Source organism: Anas acuta, chromosome 1 (assembly GCF_963932015.1).
Source record: "Anas acuta chromosome 1, bAnaAcu1.1, whole genome shotgun sequence".
NCBI lineage: Eukaryota > Metazoa > Chordata > Aves > Anseriformes > Anatidae > Anas > Anas acuta.
In genome coordinates, this window is record NC_088979.1 from 16931664 (window position 1) to 16951685 (window position 20022).

The following is a 20022-nucleotide window of genomic DNA, read 5'->3' on the forward strand; positions in this document are numbered from 1 at the left end:
AGCTGCCATTTGAATGGGGGTGAAGATTCAGTGATGTGATTGTAATAGGCTTTGAAAGCTGCTGTGTATACTTATGAGACTTCCCTACATAGAAATTCACCATTTCAAGTTTAAAAATCCATATTTTTTGATCAAAGTAGGGCACTAAATAAGACTATAATTTTCACAAGGCCTCATTTAATATAATACTAATCTCCTGGAAAGTCTTTGGCAGTAAATAAAATACTGGATTATTAATTCATTGATGTAACATTACTCGTGAATTAAACAGGTACGTATGCTGTAGTGCTGTGGCTTGGTTGCAAATGACTTAGTTGGATTATATTTTTTTCTCCCACCCCCAGGCTGGGAGTATCTCTTCAGGCCTGCCTGCTGCAGATCGTCGGGTACAGGAATCTGGTTGTAGAGGTTGAAAAGCTGCGCCGAGAGCCGTACGATTCAGAGAACCCGCAACATGAGGAAATGCTCCTGAAGGTAGGTGCTTAAGAGATACCGATAAGGCGTCCTTTATTCATGCCAGCTCCAAAGGGCTAGTTTATAAACCTCTTAAAACATCGGGAGATAGTATCACCTCCCTCCATCATGTACCTGCTTTGAGATCAGACCGTACAGCATGCTCATCTAGTCTGGGTGTAACACCTGGCAGGCAAGCAGCTTGGTCCCTGTTGATGAACACGTGTCACTTGGCTGAACTGTGTCTAGGTGCTGGATATACAGCTCTTACTGCAGGCAACAGCTCAGTGCTGAGCTCTGGATAAAACAGCAGCATGTCCTGCTTCAGTTCACCTTTCCTCAAGTTCTCATAATGAGAATAAACTTTTTTCTCCTCAGTTTCTTGTGTTTTTTGAAGACGTTGTTCATATATCCCATTGATAAGCTGCTAGCTTTCACAGTGTACGATGGCAGGGTGGGAAATAATGTGCACGTTTACATTTACCAAATGTATTTTCAAATGAAAAGAAAATTAGACCATTCTTTAGGTAATATGTGAACAACAATGAAAACCATACCAATTGGGTTGTACTTCATGCTTTAAGGAAAACCTGGCACAGCACCAGATAAGTGTTTTTTTGAGGAAGATGGACTTGAAGCTGTAAGCTTCAGGGAGAGAGCTAGAGAGCTTGTTTATATTGGAAAGAAACTGAGGAGAGAATAAAGAGGATGGAATATAGTCAAATAGAAAGCCCCGGTATTTCTTCTGATCCTACTTCTGATCATAGCTAGTGCAAGATGCTTCAGAGAAATTGCAAGAATAGTGAATACATTAACTTGTACAGAAAATGTTTTTTTTACATAACTGTCAGAGGTCGTAAAATAAAAAATAAATCAGGTTTTGTTCTTAAATAAAAGTACTGAAATCTGTTTTTACTGTTTTTAAATAAAGCAAGTTTAAGTACTGAAAACTTCAAGCAGTTCCTTTGATTCTGCCCCTGCTCCAGGAAAATATTCCTAAACACATTGTGCACCTGCACTGCCCAGCATGCAAAAAGTAGGGTGTGAGGTGATCATGGGTAAGGAGCACTGAGGAGCTGGCTCTTTTCTTGCCACCTGGCATTTGGGGACCTGGTTCTTAGCTGCTCCTGAAAATGGTAGCTGTGATGTGTAGTCACGTAACATTTAAAGACAAAAGCAGAGTAAAACCTGAGCATTTGTCAGAAGGGAAGCTAAACAGTGCAGCTTATGTTGTAAAATTCCTAATCCTGAAAGAAGTATCAGTGTCTCCATCTGTCTTCAGTGTAACCTGTGCGATAGCACTTGCAAAAGTGAAAAGCCTGCTGTAAATTAATTGTCATGTCAAATAGAAAGATGTTCAATGGTTTAATTCAGCTTCCAGTCCACACTGGGGAAGAATAAGCCAGTAGATTTTCTTTGCTTCTAGGTATTTTGCCAAGTGATCTCTGCAATGGGTAATTCAAGTTCCTAATGCCTATCATTTATTCATGTTTACCAGGAGGGCAATTTATGAATGAGAGGAAGATTAACATAATGTGATTGAACTAATAAATAATACTGTGTTTAGTGTCAATGGATGAACAGGGAAGACACTAAATATGATTTAAACACTGCATGATGCTTTATGCAGTCACAACAAAGTGAAATCATTGAAAGTTTTAACTTTCTAAAGGTACTCAACTTTAAATGCAGTCTGAATTGCTAAAATTAATACAACTTCTGTGTGGATTACTTGAGAAATGTGCATACTGCTCTTTCCATTGGGTAGGCTTTATCTTTTATCTAAGTGTCCCGAGGCCCTATTCACCAGCTTATTGGTAACACCTGATTTCTCAATACACTCTGGAAAGCATCGGTTTGCAATATGGCACATAAGATGTGCAGAAAGGTGTGTTTGTCAGGTGTCGATTTAGGCTGCTTTTAGGTGCCTAGCAACATGATATTTAGGCACTAAGTCACTGGCCCGGTGCAGCTAAGTAGATTTATTCTAGCTGAGGATCTGGCTTGTTAAATCACTTTCTCCTTTTTATTTATTTATTTTTAATGTGAAATCAATGAATGATTCACCCCTTAGTTAAAAACGAAGGTGGAAAGTGCTGTTCTTGTATGTCTTTTCTTCTTTCTATGTTCTCTAATTTGCTTTTTAGCTCTGTGGTAGCCAAGCCAGCACCCTCGATTTATTACCCTTCTGGAGACTTGCAAAAGATGCTGGAGAAAAGATTGCTGCAGAGCCTTAGGGACCTGAGGGCTGATTGCCTGCCTCTCTGCCAGTGATTTACAACCAACTTCCAGCCCGTTCCTATCTCAGTGCTTATGGAGGCAGGCTCTAGTTTGATACACAAAGCACGATCAAAATAAGTCCTTGTGTGAGATGTTGCTGTGCTTGCAGATAAAGTCAGAAGGACCTTCTAGGGCTGAAATGGCTGCAAAACTTGAGTGGTTAGGCTTCCCCCTGCAACCTTCCTCACCACCAGGAATTTCATTTGTTTTGCTGCTCTGGTTGCTGGAATAGCAATACAGATCTGTTACACAAGAATTTACCTTGCTTTAAAGAGAAGAAAGTCATGCCAATGTGTTGAGGCTTAATTATATTCTACCTGTGATCTTCCTAGTTGTGGAAATGCTTGAAGCCCAATTCACCACTGAAAGCTCGGATTTCGAAGCAGTGGTGTGAAATTGGTTTCCAAGGTGATGATCCTAAAACAGACTTCAGAGGGATGGGTCTGCTGGGATTATATAACTTGGTGTAAGTATGCTCCTTTAGAGATGTATTTATGTGCATCTGAAGTTGTGAAAAGCAGCATTATATGCAGGTTTTTTTAGCAAGTCTGTAGGAAAAAAACTTTGAAAAGCATTAGGGACTCCATATCAAAAACTGAAAAAACTTTTATTTTTCCTTTTTTTTTTTTTTGAGGGAGGGACTTCTCTTCTGGAGGGTCTCCCTCTTCTTTTAGTATTTCTCATTGAACGAGGTTATACTGCTCATTAAGTCTTTTTTTTTTTCCCCCTCCATCTAACACAGTAAGTTAACGCTCTTCCCACAGGAGAGAAACTGTAAAATATATTTTCACCAATATCTGGAGGATCTCTTTAAACAAAATGCCCTGGAAGTGAGTAGGTGGGAGGGTTATGTCACTGCTCATCTTTCTTGATTTGGAACTTTTATACTGAATTCTTAAGTAAAATACTTGAAGTCTGGCCACTGATGGCAAACTTCTATAGCTGGACTGCTTTTTAAATTTTTTCTATACCCAATATTAAGCAGTGAGGTTTACATAAATATTCCCTCTGCCTCATGCAGGCCAGGTGTTTGGTGTCATCTAGAGCTAGCAATTTAAGAATTGATTGGTCCCTGTTATTTCCTCCAGCCCTTGTATCTGCTGCAGATAACAGATGCAAGATTTAGTTTGCTAAAAATAACCTCTCCCTGGTATGGCAGGACAGGGGAATAAATATTTTCTGTTTTTCTATGTTGAGGGACACTTTAAATAAATAAATAAATGACTGTCATTCTCTAGCCAAGACAAGTGAAGGATCTGGACTCTAGAGCCTGATTTGAACTTCCACTGTATGTGACTCCCTACCACATATTTCAGTCTGCTGTGTTGACTTCTATCTTGCTTAGTGAATCTGACAGATCAAAGAGCATGATCTGCTTTATCTTGAGTTCTGCAGTCAACACGCGCTAGTAATAAGCAATAGATCTTCTGTAGGATGGGCAGAAAGGCGAGCCTGGTAACCCACACTCACTAGCAGCTTATGGGATTGCACTTGTCATTTCAGGCTGCTTTTATCTTTCTCTTTGGGGGTCTGAGGGGTAGTTGAATTAATTTAACGTGTTAAAGTTACTAATTCTGCATAGTGCATGTAGTGATATTTAAAGGGCCTGGCACTGGCATGTATGGACAGCTTATGACTTAAACAAAAAGGCAAAGTTTAACAATTTAACTGAAACATCTCTCTTCAGGTATTTTGCCGAATGGGACACTGAGGTAGCCCAGCAAGTTCTTTCTGATTCTCTTCAGCCTAAATACAGGTAATGCTTTAGCCTAGAAAAGAAAAATCTGAGAGAGTACTGTACTGGCTGTTGTTCTGGGAAGGGGACTGTGTTTTCCTTTTGTTGGACATGTGAGTATTGCCACGTGCTATCTGTTTTCAAGTGCTGATCTTGAAAACTGATCAAATTCAAGAGGAAACTTGTATACTGGATATTAGAAATAGTGAAACTTAGCATTAAATGTTTTCACTTAATTTCTGATTTCAATTGATTTTATGTTTTTTATTTACCTTTGTTTTAATTCTTTTGTCTTTTCATAATGAAGGGAAGTCTCTAAGAAGGAACTAAGGTATTTTTTTCTTTTTTTCTTTTCTCTTAGTTTTGTAAGAATCTACATGTAAATAATCAAACCATGCTGTAATTTAGTGTGTTATAAACTGAACAGCTTTAATGCAACACAGATTCCCATTCCTTTCTCTAAACACTGCAGAGTTAATTCCAACTTCAGCTAATGGTTCAAGGCTGGGTACATCTGACTATGCTAAAATATATAAAGAATAAAATCAACCTTGCTTGTTGTAGCCAAGACACTACTTTTTTTTTTTTTTAAGAGCTATTTAGTAATAAATTTTAACCAACAAATCCAACAGATTTGGGGTAACTTCTGGGGAGGTGTTTCAGCAGTGCAAATATGGTCACAGCAGCTGTGACTGGCTTTATAATCAAAAGCACTCTATGCCAAGAGTTTATTAGCACAGCTGAAAATCCACTTTATTATTCACATACTTTGGCTACCTTGACTAATGACTGGTCTAATCTGGCTAGTCCAATGTCCTGATTTCTGAGAGATCGGGTACTTTCAGGTGCCAAAAAGCTGGTATTGCAAACAACAATTTGTGAGAAGACTTATTCCATAATTGCTGGGGGAATGGGTGCCTCTTAGCCAGTTCCACGGTAATCAGTTGTCTCAAAATACTTTTTCCTCTCTTCTTCTGCCAGTAGTGCTAAATACCCCCATAGTAGGGTGTTTACATCTGAATCCTGTATAGCTTTTGGTATCCCCAGCATTTTGTGGTTGAGTTACCAATGCTAATTCTGCGACAAAAAGTGCTTGGAGGGTTGAGGGGAATGGAAGTGCAATAGACTTTGATCTTTGACTTAAATCCTCAAATTTAGTTTGTCTGGAATTTCCTTTTATATTTTCACATTTATTTTCTCACTGCAACCCCCCCCAGGTTTGGTCTTCTCTTTATGTATTGCGCTGCTAATTGGTGCTTTTAATTAACGTGCCGTGATGAATAGGAGTTTTCACAATGCTTAAAAAGCATTATAGAAAATTGCCAAGATTTTTGTTTAACTGAACACAAGATTTGCATGGAAAATAATACTACACAGGTGCTGAATATTTGCTGTCAGGGCTGAGAATCCCATCAGTGTTCTCCACTCCTATGATTTCCAAGGACCATCTTGCAGTTCTGTGTGAGCATGTGCAATTTTTACCCCTTGAAAGAGCATTCATTAGATGCTGCTTGTGGTGCCTGTGGTGTTTTCCTGGTGTGGTTGCTTAGCAGCAGTGCTGGTTTCTGATGTGATAATGATCAATGTAGTTTCTATTTTTGTTGAACTGCATTGCTTGTCCACATCCTAAGTGTGCCACCTTTTATTATTCAACACTTGCTTGGGGGTTTTTTATAGATGTTATGCCACAACCTACAAAAATGACAAAGTTTTTAGAGAATAAGCATAGACTGGTGTAATCCTGTACACCAAGCCATGTAAGATGCAAAATTTTGTTCCAACATGCATCACCTGGTAACGGGTCAGGATGGGTGTGAACCTCTCAGCATCTTTAATACTTAAAGGCAACAATTCTTAAATATTTTACTTGCCTGGAGTTCAGGGCATGGTTTTTAGTATAATATAAGCTTACTGTAATTCAAGTATAGTCAAGAAGGACACTTGCACACAAGTGCCTACATGTATAATTTGGGATCTAAAGCCTGCAATCTCAGAGCTGCCTTATAAAGACAAAACTCCCACCAGACTCTAAGCCTTAGCCAGCTGGTGAGGGTCAGTCCCTTGCTTGCTTATAGCTGGTGATAAATGCAGGCAGTGATTTCTTCTAAATTTACTCTGAGTAGATACAGGTAAAACCTGGTTAGTAGAATATCAGCTGCTGATGGTTGCACCATGCAGCTTTCTTTTTTTAATGTTGTACAACAAATTTAATTCTTCCCTCTCCAGGCCTGTTTTATGGGAGGGGATCTTCTGTATTCTCGAAAACATTTGCATTATTGTGCTAAACAACAAATTCCTTAATTTTGGCTGTTGAATGACTTCTATTTTGGTGGGACATTAAAAATACTCCTGCGATAGAAAGCTCGTGTTTGCCTCCTCAAGTGGATTGCATTTCCAGTGATGAATGTCATGCACATCTTTGAGAACATGAAGGCTAAAATCATCATACATTTGTTGAAAGGAATTTGGTATACTGTTTTTTTCAGCTCAAAATTAATTGAGGTGGATTATTTTTATGGCCAATATAGAAAATAACTGGCTTTTACTGAGAGCAGTGATGTAGGCTTTTGTCATCATTACCAAGTTTACTAGTGATGCCATAAACCAAGCTACATATTTCTAGCTATGTCCAGTCTCCCTATATGAATCGATTCACTCAGAAGCAGAGTTAAAGAGGATTAGCCCTATCAACAGAAGTAAAACATATAGTCTGTGTGTGTTTAATGTTGTAATAACAAAGAAATTGGAAGGAGATCTGTCAACTAGCAATTCATGTTAATATCTGGATTTTTTTTTTCCAGCCAATTCAGCAAAGCTGAATGGGAGAAGAAAAAATTTGATAAGGCAATTGGGTAAGTTTTAGCCAGGAACACAACAGTTAACACTGATGCTGCATATTTGAAGGGAGCAGGGTATTGCTTGGTTACTTCTTTAAGGATTTTTTCAGTGTACATGCTAACATGCATCATCTTAACCATATCTTCATTTTGATCAAAGATTTCAGGATAAACCTACTTCGAAGTAAAAATTGGGAGTAGGGGGTGGAATCTTGTAGCAAATAAAAGGGGTTTTTTGTGCATGCTGTGAATAGTGCAGTTATAAATATCTGTTTAATTCTTCTTAAAGCATAATATGATCAAGTCTCACCTGTCTCTCTGTCAGAGGCAGTTTCTGATCTGCTTTCAAGAAAGTATAACTGAGTGTAACTGAGAATCTGTAATGCAGTATTTTAATGCCAGTACTTCATTGTTCTGTGAAACTTGCTGTTAAGCCTTATGTTAAGGACTCTTTTCCTCAAGAAATATCCAAAAACTAAGCAAGTTTGCTTTACTGTGTTTTCTTGGGAAATGGTCATTGCCAGAAATCTTGAGCTCTTTATGCAACAGGTTTACAAATTAAGAAAGAACTTCTAATTTCTGAGTTCTACTGTGCCTAAATATACTCTCCTTGCTCATTTGTCTTAGCAGGACAGGGTGTTGGTTCATAGGTTAGATACCCTTTTTTCTGTTCCTAGCAAGCCCTGATTTAGGATTTTGCTTGTGTAGCTAGTTCTCTGTTGGGAAGAAATTGGAGGTGATTCAGCTAAATCTCTTTCACAGGCTTCTTAGCCATATGAATATCATCATGGGATCAATTGCATAAACCTTTATTTTCCTAACTGTGCGTACTGAATTCCAGTTGGGCAGATGGGTTAAAACAGCAAGTGTCAGGTCACCTTGCAGGCACAGCCACCGTGTGGAGTGCTTACCCTGTATCAGAAGTGAGTCCAGGGACTCCGGGGCTTGTTTTCATTTCATAGGAATGAATCTGTGCTGCTCCACTGAGAACACTGGCACGGTGATGAAACTCCTGTTTTCACTTCGACCATATGTTTCACTAGGGAAACACTGCCATTAGAGAGTAGAAAGCAGATAGGACAAATGTTTTTGTAGTTTTCCATCACACTTGGAAGCTCACAAGAGGGAGAGTCAATACACCTCAGTATGACCTAACCTGCAATGTCAGTGACAGTTTCTTATAGCCTGTGGAAAGAAGACAAGCTCTCAAGAAATGTTTTTCTTTCTTCCAGCTACTCTTTTGCTATTGTGGGTATTAACATAACAGACCTTGCATATAACCTGCTCGTGAGTGGAGCTCTGAAGACCCACTTCTACAATGTTGCTCCAGAGGCACCAACACTCACCCACTTTCAGCAGACCTTCTGTAAGTGATGAGGGGGGGATACCTACCTAGTTTGAACTCCTACTTTTGTACTCCTGCTTTTTTTTTTCCTGCCCTTGCAGATAAGAGTACTGTAAATTGGCTGACACAGCACAAATAGTGTTGTGCTGGTCTTACTGTCCTGGCTTTAGAGTACTTGGATCCACTTCTGAGTTGTGATGCATGTCACCATCAAACCAGGGAGTAAAACAAAACAAAGGGCCTGAACTAATGCCTTCCTACCTGCTTAAACTGCTTTTAAATAATAAGAAACTAAGGGTAAATAATAAGAAACTAAGGGTATTTTCCCCATAAATCCATCTGTTTTAAGATATCTACATTCAAGTGCCTCACTGCACCCTTCAGTGGACTTGTCCTGCTGGGAATTATTTTTTTTTCCCAGCCCTTTCCCCTGTAATTGAGCATCCCTTCTACAGCACAGACCTACTGTGCATCTTTGCCAGAAGGGCACTGCACCAGATGCTACATTTCTAATGTTTTTCAAAATGTAGGCAAGGAACTGATAATAAGACGTCAAGATGCACTGTTTTCCCTATTAATTAAAAACAAAACTAAACCTTTTCAAGTTGGCTATTTAGGTAGCAGACCTTTTTGTTTTGCTGTTTTAATACTCTTTATTGATTGACTGCATAGATAGCGAATATTAGTGACCTGCACATCTTCTGTTAAATAATGCAGGCATTTGAGGTTGCTATTCAAGACTCATTCACCCAGAACCTTATATGGGCAGATTCCATACTGCAGCGGGAAGTCCCTTCTTGTGATGGCTTCTGGGTTGCTGCCCTAGATACACTGGCTGGTAGAAGCTTCAGCAATTTAGCTTTTACACTGTCTTTGTCAGTGGTCAGCCTGATAAATAAAGGACAGATAAGTACCTAAATATCTGCTAAGATTTGAAGATGTGCTTAAGATACCTTTTGAATAAATCTTATCAAATTAATGTTGAAAGGAAAAAAATGTGACTTTGCAAATAGTGAAATTTAAGTTAGAGTTATGTGTGGTTTTTGTTTCAGATTAGGATATAATGAAATAAATGAATAAAAGCAATTAAGCCCCTTTTACAACAAATGCCATTGCTTCTTGAAAGCACAGATAACTTGCAAATTTTGCTGTATTGGGATGAAAGGTTATGCATCCTCAGTGGTTCATCTGCTGTGGGTGCTGGGATCAAGAGGTTGTGTCCAGTTCACTGGATAGTACTGTCTGTAAGGTTTTTCTTGGTGGTGGCTCCTCTTCAAGCCCAAGGGTGGCACAAAATTTAAGAGGGTAAAGGCCTCAGTAAAAGCGTGTGTGTTAAACACAATTTGTCATCAAACTTCTTCCTAAGGCAAGGATATCTTACCAAAGCTAGTTGTTCTGTGTGTCACCTTGCTTGTCTTTCCAGGATCATGGGCATAAATGTTAAATAACCCTTCCTGCAAGGTCATGCACATACAAGTAAAACTGTATGAGGAAGCTGTAACTGTTAGTTACTTACCCGTATGTGTTTTTTAGTGGAGAGTAAGCACTTAAGCGCTGTTTCTATTGAGGAAAAATCAGTGAGGCAGAACTTCAATATAAACAAAAAGCCAGTGGAATATCATCAGTAGTATCTTCTCCTACTCATTAGTTTAATGTTCTAGTTCATGTATCATTTAACATGGCCAAATAACATTAATAGCTCATCATCCATATGTCAGGATGCTTAGTGATTTCTTGTAATCATTGGAAGAAGTTCTGCCAGTGTTCATCAAGCCTTGAGTTTGCCCCTGAGTGAGCCTTCTAAAAAGTTTCCCTAAAATTCTTTTAGGGGGAAATATTCCCAAATCAAGGAAACATAAGTATGAGATTAGATGTTTTTCCTGAAATGAATTTGCAGTTGTTATGTTAAACGTCCAGCATGTGTAATGCCAATGCTATGGCAGCAAGCACTTCCAGATGTTTTAGTTTCATAAGCTGTGTCATATATGGTGTTGGAGCAGGTGTTTTGCAGGTGGGTTTAATCTTATCCCTGCTATAGGTTCATGAAGTCTCAGACCTCAGTGCCCAGAGTTCTTTGTGTGCATCATAGTTATTAATTGCGTATTTCTTTAATTTTGTAATCTTTACTGTATTTATTTCTCATCTGTTTTTTGTTATTCTTTTTGTAGGCTACTTAATGCATGAATTCCACAAATTCTGGGTTGAAGAGGACCCACTGGATATAATGGAGTTCAACCGTGTCAGAGAGAAATTTCACAAGCGAATCTTGAAACAGCTCCAGAACCCTGAGATGGCTTTGTGCCCTCATTTTGCTGCATCAGAAAGTTTAATCAATATGTAGTTACTCACTTGATTTTATTTGGGAACACTGTCTCACTCTTGTGTTAGGTCACTGTTTAGACCATCACTAGCATACTGAAAGACCATGGCGATTGTATGCATGTTTTTGGTGCAGTATTCATCTATTTTTGTCACAAGTACTAGATCCCCTTATGCTTCTTGGGGGATTTCTCATTTTAAATGGGTGCTCATATTGCGGCATTATGCAGTGTTACATTCTGAATAGATGTCCAGGTATCAGAGTTTTTTCTATTTTTTTAGACTTTCCTCATAATTCAGCATTGAACAATTGAAATGTATTTCTCTAGCTGTGTTTTTGTATATGTGGAATAAGTAGCTGGATCTTGTATTGTGAAAGCTTTTTAACTTCTTGGTATGTTTTAAGGTAACTATTGGCATTTCAAGCAAAATATATGTTTGGACCTCGTCTAGAAGATAATGTGTGTAACTTAATCTGATGCAGACAAACACATTAAAGTCCAATTTTCTCCACACAGCCATATATGCTTAATGCAGAATTAATGAGGCTTATGAGATACAAGTTTCAGTAAGAGATTTATGCAGAATTACAATCAGACTCCACAGCTACATGAATACCAAATGATCTGGTGATGCTAATACATTCCTAGTGAAGTGCAAACACACTCGCAGCTACTGGTTGTCGGCACCAACACCACCATGCTGAAGCATAAATTCCTGCATGTTCCTTTGGCTGTACCGGGGTTACTATTCTGTGTCACATGTTGGAAGGCAATGTGATTTGATCACACCATGCTTGGTGAATTCAGGGGAGCAGAAATGAATATATATATTTTTTTGAACTACTCAAACTGTAGCTTTGGTTGTCAATTCAGTTCATAAGAACTAGGAGAAGTAATTGACTAGAAGGTTTAGTGCAAAACCACCTAAGTTTCCTAGACTACTTTAAAAAAATAAAATAAAAATGGCAAACCACGTTTTTTCTAAAAACATGAATGAGTGAAAGTGTCTGACACAAAGAATGTGTAGTATATTGAACAGCATCTACCATGGCATTTCATACCCATGGTATTTTTTACCTTCTAAGCAAGCAATTTTAGTATTATGTTTGTGTAAATCACTTGCATATGGAGATTAAACTTTGAGTAGTGTCCAACTACTTGTGAATTATATGAATAAATTATATGTCATTCTAATCTGAAGCACTACGTGTCTTATTTTGGGGATGGGCAGTAATACAGATGTAAGTAACTCTTAATAGATCAGTTCAAAGTGGGTGTGACGGCTTTGTGGTATTTCCTGAGTCTGAAGAGTGGTTTAAATTGACCTGGGTCATGTTCATTCTAGTATTTCTGGTTATAGCTTCGAGCATTGCTTACTAAATAAATAAAGCAATGGGGAATGTTTATACTTCTTGGGAAACTTCTTAGCTCAAATGGGAGATGGGGATTTTTTTTTTTTTTTTTTTTCCTGCAGGGCTAAAAAGTTGTGTTCTTTGAGAACTGAACTCTAGGGCTGTTGCAACAACTAGTCTTCTCCAATGACTTCAGAAATAGAGTTAAAGAGATTAACTATGGCATATTTTATATGAAAATGTAACGAATAAAAAAGCATGTATGTTTAGCTTGTGAATAATACATGGTAATAATACATAAAACAGGAGGTTTGGGTATCGCTCCTGATGCTTATAACATTTTCTAACAACAGTTTTCATTGTTTTGAATCTTACCCTCTCACCTTTCCTTCCCCATCTCTGTGACATAAATTCTTTCCGCATCACATTAGTCTGCACTGGTTTATTTTTAATCTTTTGCATGGAAGTTCATGGAGCTGGCGTGAAGGCCCCTGCTACCTTTTTACTGGTGTTATCTTCTCAGTTGTTATGCCTTTTCCCAGGGTGTCAACTTCAAATAAAATCAGCAAATGTCATGTGGCTCCATGTCAGATTGTGTCACTATAATCTGGCTTCTTTGGGTGATTTTTTTCTTCCTGTCTTGCAGGGAGATGGATTTAATGAAGCTATGTGTGAAGTTCTTTCTCCTGTAGAGCTCTTGCTTGCTCCCCTGTGGAGCTTATTTTACTGCCCACTTGTGCTTTAGCTGTGGCCTGTGACATCCTTGCTCTCAAGGTCCTTGTCAAAACTGGGGCAAAGAGTGTTCTTGGTGGCTGTGCCCCAGGCTGAAGCATAAAAAAAAAAAAAAAAAAAAAAAAAAAAAAAAAAAAAAAAAAAAAAAACTGAACTGTTCTTTTAGAAATAAATGAATAAAATCATAATTCATTCTACTACCAATATATCTCCCAATTGTGACCTGTGAGGAACTGGTTGCTGCTTTCTCTAGAGAGGAGAAAATAAGAGGCAAAAAAAGTGTAAAAAGTTGTTTCAGTAAAGTAGACTTAGTGTTTATACTCCCTGCAGGGTGCAGGTTTTGCTTTAATTAAGAGCAGAGTAGCTTTTAGGCAGCTGGTGTATTTCTGCACACGTTTATAGCAGTAGAGAAAGTTCCCTGTATTCATGCAGTGAGGCTTCGAGAAATGTTTCTCCTGGCTGTCTCCTGCAGCAGCACGGAAGCTGGACTGGAAAATTTCCTGTGGTGTAGAGGGTAAAGAGCATTAGTTCACTGTCCTCATTAAAAGAAGAACAATCTTTATAAACACCTGTACCTGCTTTGTGGTCTGTGCTGGGTGCTCTGCACGGCAGTGCTGGCTGAAGCACTTTGCTGCAAGCAGAGAGCGTCAGCATGTTTCATGTCAGCAGCTGAAAGAAGTGCTCTTAGGTGGAGCAGGAGGTGTGTGAACAGAGTGCTGATGCTTGGGTTAATGAGCCCGGGTCTGCTGCTATTAAACCAAAGAACCAGCGGTAGCAAAGTGCAGCTTTCCTTTTTGCAGTTGTATCATCGGTTCCTTCTTGATCCTGCCCTTCGTGAGCTAGAGTTGGCTTTTAACATCTCATTTGTTAACTTGTGCATTTCTGTCATAATGTGACCTGTGGTTTTGATCCATCCATGAGTGCAGTCAGCATTTCAGGGTTATCCATTGGGGTCTTGGAAATCAGAGTCGTTCCTGTGTGAGCTCTAGAGGAAACCTCGGTCTGCAGCTTTGCACTTGGACAGATCTGGCTGAGGTCAGTCAGTTACAGGCTGTAACAGTAATCACATGCAGTTTTATAAATGCTAACTTCAGGTGTTTGGCAAACACTGTTGGGACATCTGGGAACTCTGTATTTCCTTCTGTCCTACAGTTGGCTCTTGATGACCTTGACATCGTCAACATATGACCACCTTGGCATCATAGGAAGAGGTCTCTGAGAATGATGGTGATAATCTTTGATTTTCAGAGAACTGTCCTATTTTCTCTGTAGCTTGCTAATGGACCTGACTTTCACCTCTAAGTCCTTACCTGGATTTTAGTCCAATACGGCCTGGAGTTTTGCACTAATGAATCCTCCAGGCTATGCTGCAAAAAACAAAATGTATCGCCTCTATGCACTTGCATCTACAGCATGGTGCAGCTAAAAATCACATAAATTATTAAAATAGATGTTTTGCAGAAAACAATCCTGAAACAGATAAGAAAATGAATTATTCATTGTTTTCCTTGGTTTGTAGCAGTGCAGGCTTCCTATAAGACTTGCCAAAGATTAGACAGGAGTCTTCCTACACGATCATGTAGAAATATAGTAGGACTGGCTTTGTGCGTTCCCCTGTGAGCAGCATGCATAGAAATCAGGTCATTACTTATTCTAGTAAAGGAAACTGTTCTTCCCTATATGGAGCTATAATTAGAAAAAGAGATTTAGCTTTAAAGCTCCGAGCAAGAACTGGGTAGAGCGGCTTAGATCATAAAGAACTATAGAGAATGGCAGAGGATTTATCTGTGTGGCCATATTCTTAGACCTCTCAGAGCCTCTTAAGCTCTGTTGTATTGAAGAACTGTAAAACCATGTAACTAAAGGTGGTCTGTGCCCCAAAATGCTTACAGTGTGAAACAAGGGAAGTGAGCAAGATAGGGGAGCTTGGGGTTAACACCTACAGCTGGGAGCTCAGCAAAGCAGAGCTGGAGAATGGGACGCAAGGAAGCTTGCTCTATATTTATGGCCTCTTTTTCCCAATTGCAAGGGCAACTAGAAAGGGACATGGAGATGACTGTGAAAAACAAGCAGTGGACAACAGAGCCCACTCCTGTAACATGCTGGAATTGAGGACAGCCTGGCTGGGGAGGTCCTTGACAGAAAACGCAATCTGAAGTGTGTGTTGAAGGAGGGGTTCATATGGAGGCAGGTCTGATTAACATGGGGCTGGTCTGGTTGACACAGAGAGCTCTGCATAGGCTGCCTGCCAGCATCCTGAATGGGACTGAGCATGGCAACACTGCCGGTTCCAGGGCCTGAGAAGACAAGGACAACTTGGGGGCAAGTTTCACTTCTGGGGATAAATAGGAAAGGCTGTGCTTCTCTAGAGAAGCCAGTCAGGAAGCATTAACAAGATGTAGATATAGCCCAGATGTAAAGAAAAGGGTTAAGAGGCAAAGTTGGAGCCCTTGGTCATGGTCTAAAGACAAGACGGGAATGTTCTCCACAGTGGGAAGGAGCTTTGTCATCACACCAAGCTTAAGAAGGGGAGAGGGGGGTAGGAAATTGTGAACAACTTGGAACTGCAATATGGACATCAGGATGAAAGTCTGGAGTAGAGAGGGCTCTGTGACTCACTGTCAGAGCAAACATGATTAACCAAGGAGAAAACGTTGAAGCAGGAGGAAAAAATAAAAATAAAAAAATGGCAAAGCCCCATGAAGAGTCCCATGGAAAGAAAGGATCCTCCACTGGACTCAAGGCAGTATGCCCAGGAAAGTGGGAGGCAGGAGAGGACTGTCTCAGAAACTAAGGCCAGACTAACTTTGAGAAAACAGCTGTGGTGATTTGTGTCAAAGGCATTTGGCAGCTGAGTGCTCTGCTCTATCTTCCCTGGTGATGTGCTCTGTTCTGAGCAGATTCATTTCAGTCCAATCAGCAAAGTGCTTGTGCAGTTCCCATCTCACCACAGGCCAATCAGTAGTGAGTACATCCTATAAAATCAGTACAAAAGACCTCAACAGCAGTAAATCAGCTCAGCTCCTTAACCTTTGTCACCTGCCCTTGTCCAACCAAGGCACCCTCTTGACAAGAACCAAGCCATCTGACCAAGTCATCATCTGCCCCTTTGCTTTCCCCCAGTTTTCTATCCACATGGGTTTACTAGTTTAAACTGAAGCCAAGGGACTTACACTTTGCTTCGGGTTTTAATGTCTCTACCCCCACTGCCCCTCCAGCCTCTCTTCCTTTCACCCTTTCTTGCACACTTTTGGCAGAAAGACGTTTTTGTGGTGGATGTGAGTGTCACTAACTGTGGCCAAAAAGCAGAAAAAGAACTACAGGATTAGAGGTCTGAGGAGACAGCAGTTGATCTGGCAAGCCCCCTCCTCACATCCTGCCCTGCCCCAGCCTGCAGGGTGCCACTGTGACACCAGAGGCAGGAGGGTTGCTCTTAGCTTGGCCATCTCAAGGCTGCTGCCTCCAACTGTCTTGCCCCTTTCATGAGGGCTATGGGGAAGGGGAACAGGCATGTGGCTGCACTGGGAAAGCAGAGCTTCTCTAGCTGAGCTGCTAGTTTGGTTCATAGGATTGTTCTGCCCCTAAAGCACATTCAGACTCCCACCAAGTTCTCTCCGAGGAGAATCAGCTTCTTCTGGCTCACAGAATAGATTTTATTTATTTTATTTTATTTTTTATTTTATTTTATTTTATTTTATTTTATTTTATTTTATTTTATTTTATTTTATTTTATTTTATTTTATTTTATTTTATTTTATTTTATTTTATTTTACGCCTGAGACAGGCCTCAGTGTAAGTAATGTCTGCCTGCTGTGAAGTTGCACAGATTTAGGCTGGCTCCAAATCTGGCCAGAAGAGGTAAATCCAGCAAGCAAAGAGTAGGGGACCCTGAGCCCCAGCAAAGCTATACTCCCAACATGATGCTCTACCCTCATTTTCTGGATGAAGAGAAAGATCTAAGGGAGCTGTGAACATCAGCTATCTACTGAGTGGGTCAGAACATCTCCCTTGATCAGTGGTGTGAATGCCTTTGTGTTAAAAGCTAAACTAAGTATTCGTATCCTGGGAGACTATTTGAAAAACCAGGCAGTGACTCTGTTATCATGTAGAAATGTCAGTGCTGTTGGAGCACTAAACTCCTTTCTAATTCCAGTAGAGATCCAAAAGCTGTAGAGAGGCACTTGGGAACCTGCAGCAGTTCAAGTCATTTTAGAGCTGTCTGAACAGCAAGTAATAGAGAGAGATGCTGGCACTTCAATGTTTTATTCTATATTCTTAATTTGCACCCATAAATGCAAATTAAACATCACTGTCTATCAGCAGTATCTTTTGTGATTCTCTTAAATTTATTATGGATGTCTATAATCACTGCCTATGAGTCTCACACATAATGGTAATTAACTTCTATGCAGAGTTCTATTCCATTATTTTTCAGGTATAGCAATGACAGCTCTTAGACATTTGAATGATGGGAGTTAGAGGTTCCCTTCCTCCCAGAGAGAGATTTGCCTTTGGGGTAGAGCACTGTGGGAGGCAATGCAGCCTATGTCATCTTGGTTAGGTTATCTGTGATGCTATTGAAACTGTAATCAATAATTTAACACTAATATCAAATGCTTAAAATTCTGAGAGGTTGATAAGCACATAGCAGAAATTTTTACAAGACCATGTCCCTGCCTTAAAAAAAAAAAAAAAAAAAAAGTGGGGGGGGAGCCTGTAATACCCACAGGCAGCTGGAAACCAGGAGTGATGAATTACCTTCATAGGCAGTGGAACTTCTATTCTGCCAGGGGTTAATTCCAGCGTACCACAGCTCACTGCTCCTAGGATCAAAGCAGCTGTAATAAATTGATTTTCTTCATATTAAATGACATGTAGAAAACATTTCTGTGTTTTAGAGAGAGTAAATTTTTGTTAACAAGCCCACATAATATGAATGTATTTCAGCAAGATGGTGTTGTATGACTGATTACCAATAACCTTGTTCCCGCCAGGGCAAGCAATATTTTGCACATCAAAAGGCATTCAGTTTAACTGAATCCCAATAGGTGGACAAACAACACCTACTTATCACTTTGGGGAAAAATGAGTTGCAACGGAAAATAAGCCAGGATTAAATTACATTAGAAGCTGGGAGAGAACTGAATTCCCAATTTCTCCTTCTTTGCTTTCGTGAGAAAGCCTTCTTAAAACAACAGCAACCAAGTAGGACTTTCTTTGAGAGACGAATGCAGTGATTTATGGTTGGTGAGTAAAACTTTTGGGTAGGATCTTTACTAGGACTAGAGGGAACAGCCTCAAGTTACACCAGGGAGGTTTAGGTTGGAAATTAGGAGATCTTTCTTCTCAGAAAGTGCAGTCAGGATTGGAACACGAGGTGGTGGAGTCACCGTCCCTGGGAGTGTTTAAGGAAAGTTTGGACGTGGTGCTTAGGGATGTGGTTTAGTGGGTGACATTGGTGGTAGGGGGGTGGTTGGACCAGATGATCTTGAAGGTCTTTTCCAACCTTAATGATTCTATGATTCTATCTTGACACATCTACTCTAGCATCTAATTCTCTGCCACAGCTGAAGTTTATGTTGGACAATAGACAATATACACATCACGGAAGACATTGTCCTGTGTAAGGCTATTACACCACCATTCTGCAACACTTGGGACCTGATCATTAAGCAGCGCCTCGGTGTAAAAGTTGGATCCCCAAGCAGAGGGGACATTTCTCCCACCTATGTCTCCAACCCACATCCCCAGTCTGCGCCCTTCAGGACCCTGGACAGCGCCTGGTATCAGCGCCCTGCGCTGCTGGGGCTGCGGGACCCTATGGGACCCTACGGGACCCCGACCGCCTGCCACCCCTCATCCCATCATCTACATCTTTGTTTTGGCCCCTTCCTGATGGTTGACTGCTGGAACAAAAGAATTTGGTGTGTTTCTTAACTCCCTCCAAGAAAACACCATTCATCAAATTATTTATACTTGATTTTTCTGGTGGAAATCAGACTCTGTCAATCATGCTAGGACTGTGCCCCTTAAGGGGGTTGGAATGGTTTGGGGAGATTTGCATTCAATTTTCCATGTTGCCTTCACCGTGGAGAAAAACTCCCACACACTGAGGCCTGAGGAGGCTGCATCAGGCTGGAGGAAATAAAACTTCTGTAGCACTTGTCTTCCCTGGGGCAAGCATTTTCCATGCTGGGAAATGCTGTTCTAGTCACATAAACACTTTCCAAATTCCATTTTAAAAAGTTCAGATTGGTCTATTCACACACTCATTGTTAGTTCACATAGGTAAATTGCAGCAACACTTTACAAACATTCTTCCCCATTGTAAAATACCCTCCTGAGCCAGGCTGGGGGACTGTGACCTTCCAAGCACTTCAAGAAGAGTAGCTTTTGTTATGTGTTTTAGTGGAAGCTCTGTGAGAGATGGTGTCTCTTTCCAAGCTTGGACAGCTCTAACTATTTCAGGTGGATGTTTGGCCAACACATTCTTAAAAACTTCTGAGAGGCCTTTTGGTATTGGTAGCCCCACATCTCTCAACAGTGTAGCACAGTACTCAACTATAGCCTCTGTCAGTTAATCTTCAAGAAAACTGCTTGGAAATCTCCTTTGCTAACATTCAAGCCCATCATTTTTTTGTGCATGGAAAAGAGTTTATCGGTTTCTTCTTTGCTGCTATGTTGTACATATTTGAAGGCTGTTGTACCTCTTAACAATTTCCTCTTTGTGGTGTGGCCCTGTCCCCAGTGAGGTTCCTGGTGCCCTGTGCTGGGGCTGCCCCCAGTCTGGCCTGTTCTGTGGCTGGGGTGGTGGGAAGGGCTCTGACTTCTAGTCCTCACCCTGCTGCAATGAGAAGCTCCCATCCTGCTCTGATGATGGGTAAACCAGGAGAAATAACTCTTCAGCAACTCTTCAGCACACCTTCTCAGTGTTAGCAATCTGTGGCTTAACCTTTTTGTGGAGCCA

The 20022-nt window shown here is 40.3% G+C and overlaps 1 protein-coding gene across 6 annotated transcripts in view; it reads left to right on the forward strand.

Annotated features, from left to right (window-relative positions):
• The window catches only part of ELMOD1 (ELMO domain containing 1), a 41868-nt gene extending 29703 nt beyond the window's left edge, over window positions 1-12165 (forward strand). For 5 of the 6 annotated variants that reach the window (XM_068670363.1, XM_068670366.1, XM_068670368.1 and 2 more), the window contains 7 exons: window positions 345-474; window positions 3066-3199; window positions 4421-4489; window positions 4776-4799; window positions 7270-7320; window positions 8538-8671; window positions 10819-12165. In XM_068670363.1, the coding sequence (XP_068526464.1) occupies window positions 345-474; window positions 3066-3199; window positions 4421-4489; window positions 4776-4799; window positions 7270-7320; window positions 8538-8671; window positions 10819-10991 (715 nt within the window). In that variant the 3' untranslated portion in view covers window positions 10992-12165. The remainder of the gene's footprint in view (window positions 1-344; window positions 475-3065; window positions 3200-4420; window positions 4490-4775; window positions 4800-7269; window positions 7321-8537; window positions 8672-10818) is intronic. The other variant, XM_068670374.1, reaches the window with a different exon arrangement.
• Window positions 12166-20022: the final 7857 nt, after the last annotated feature.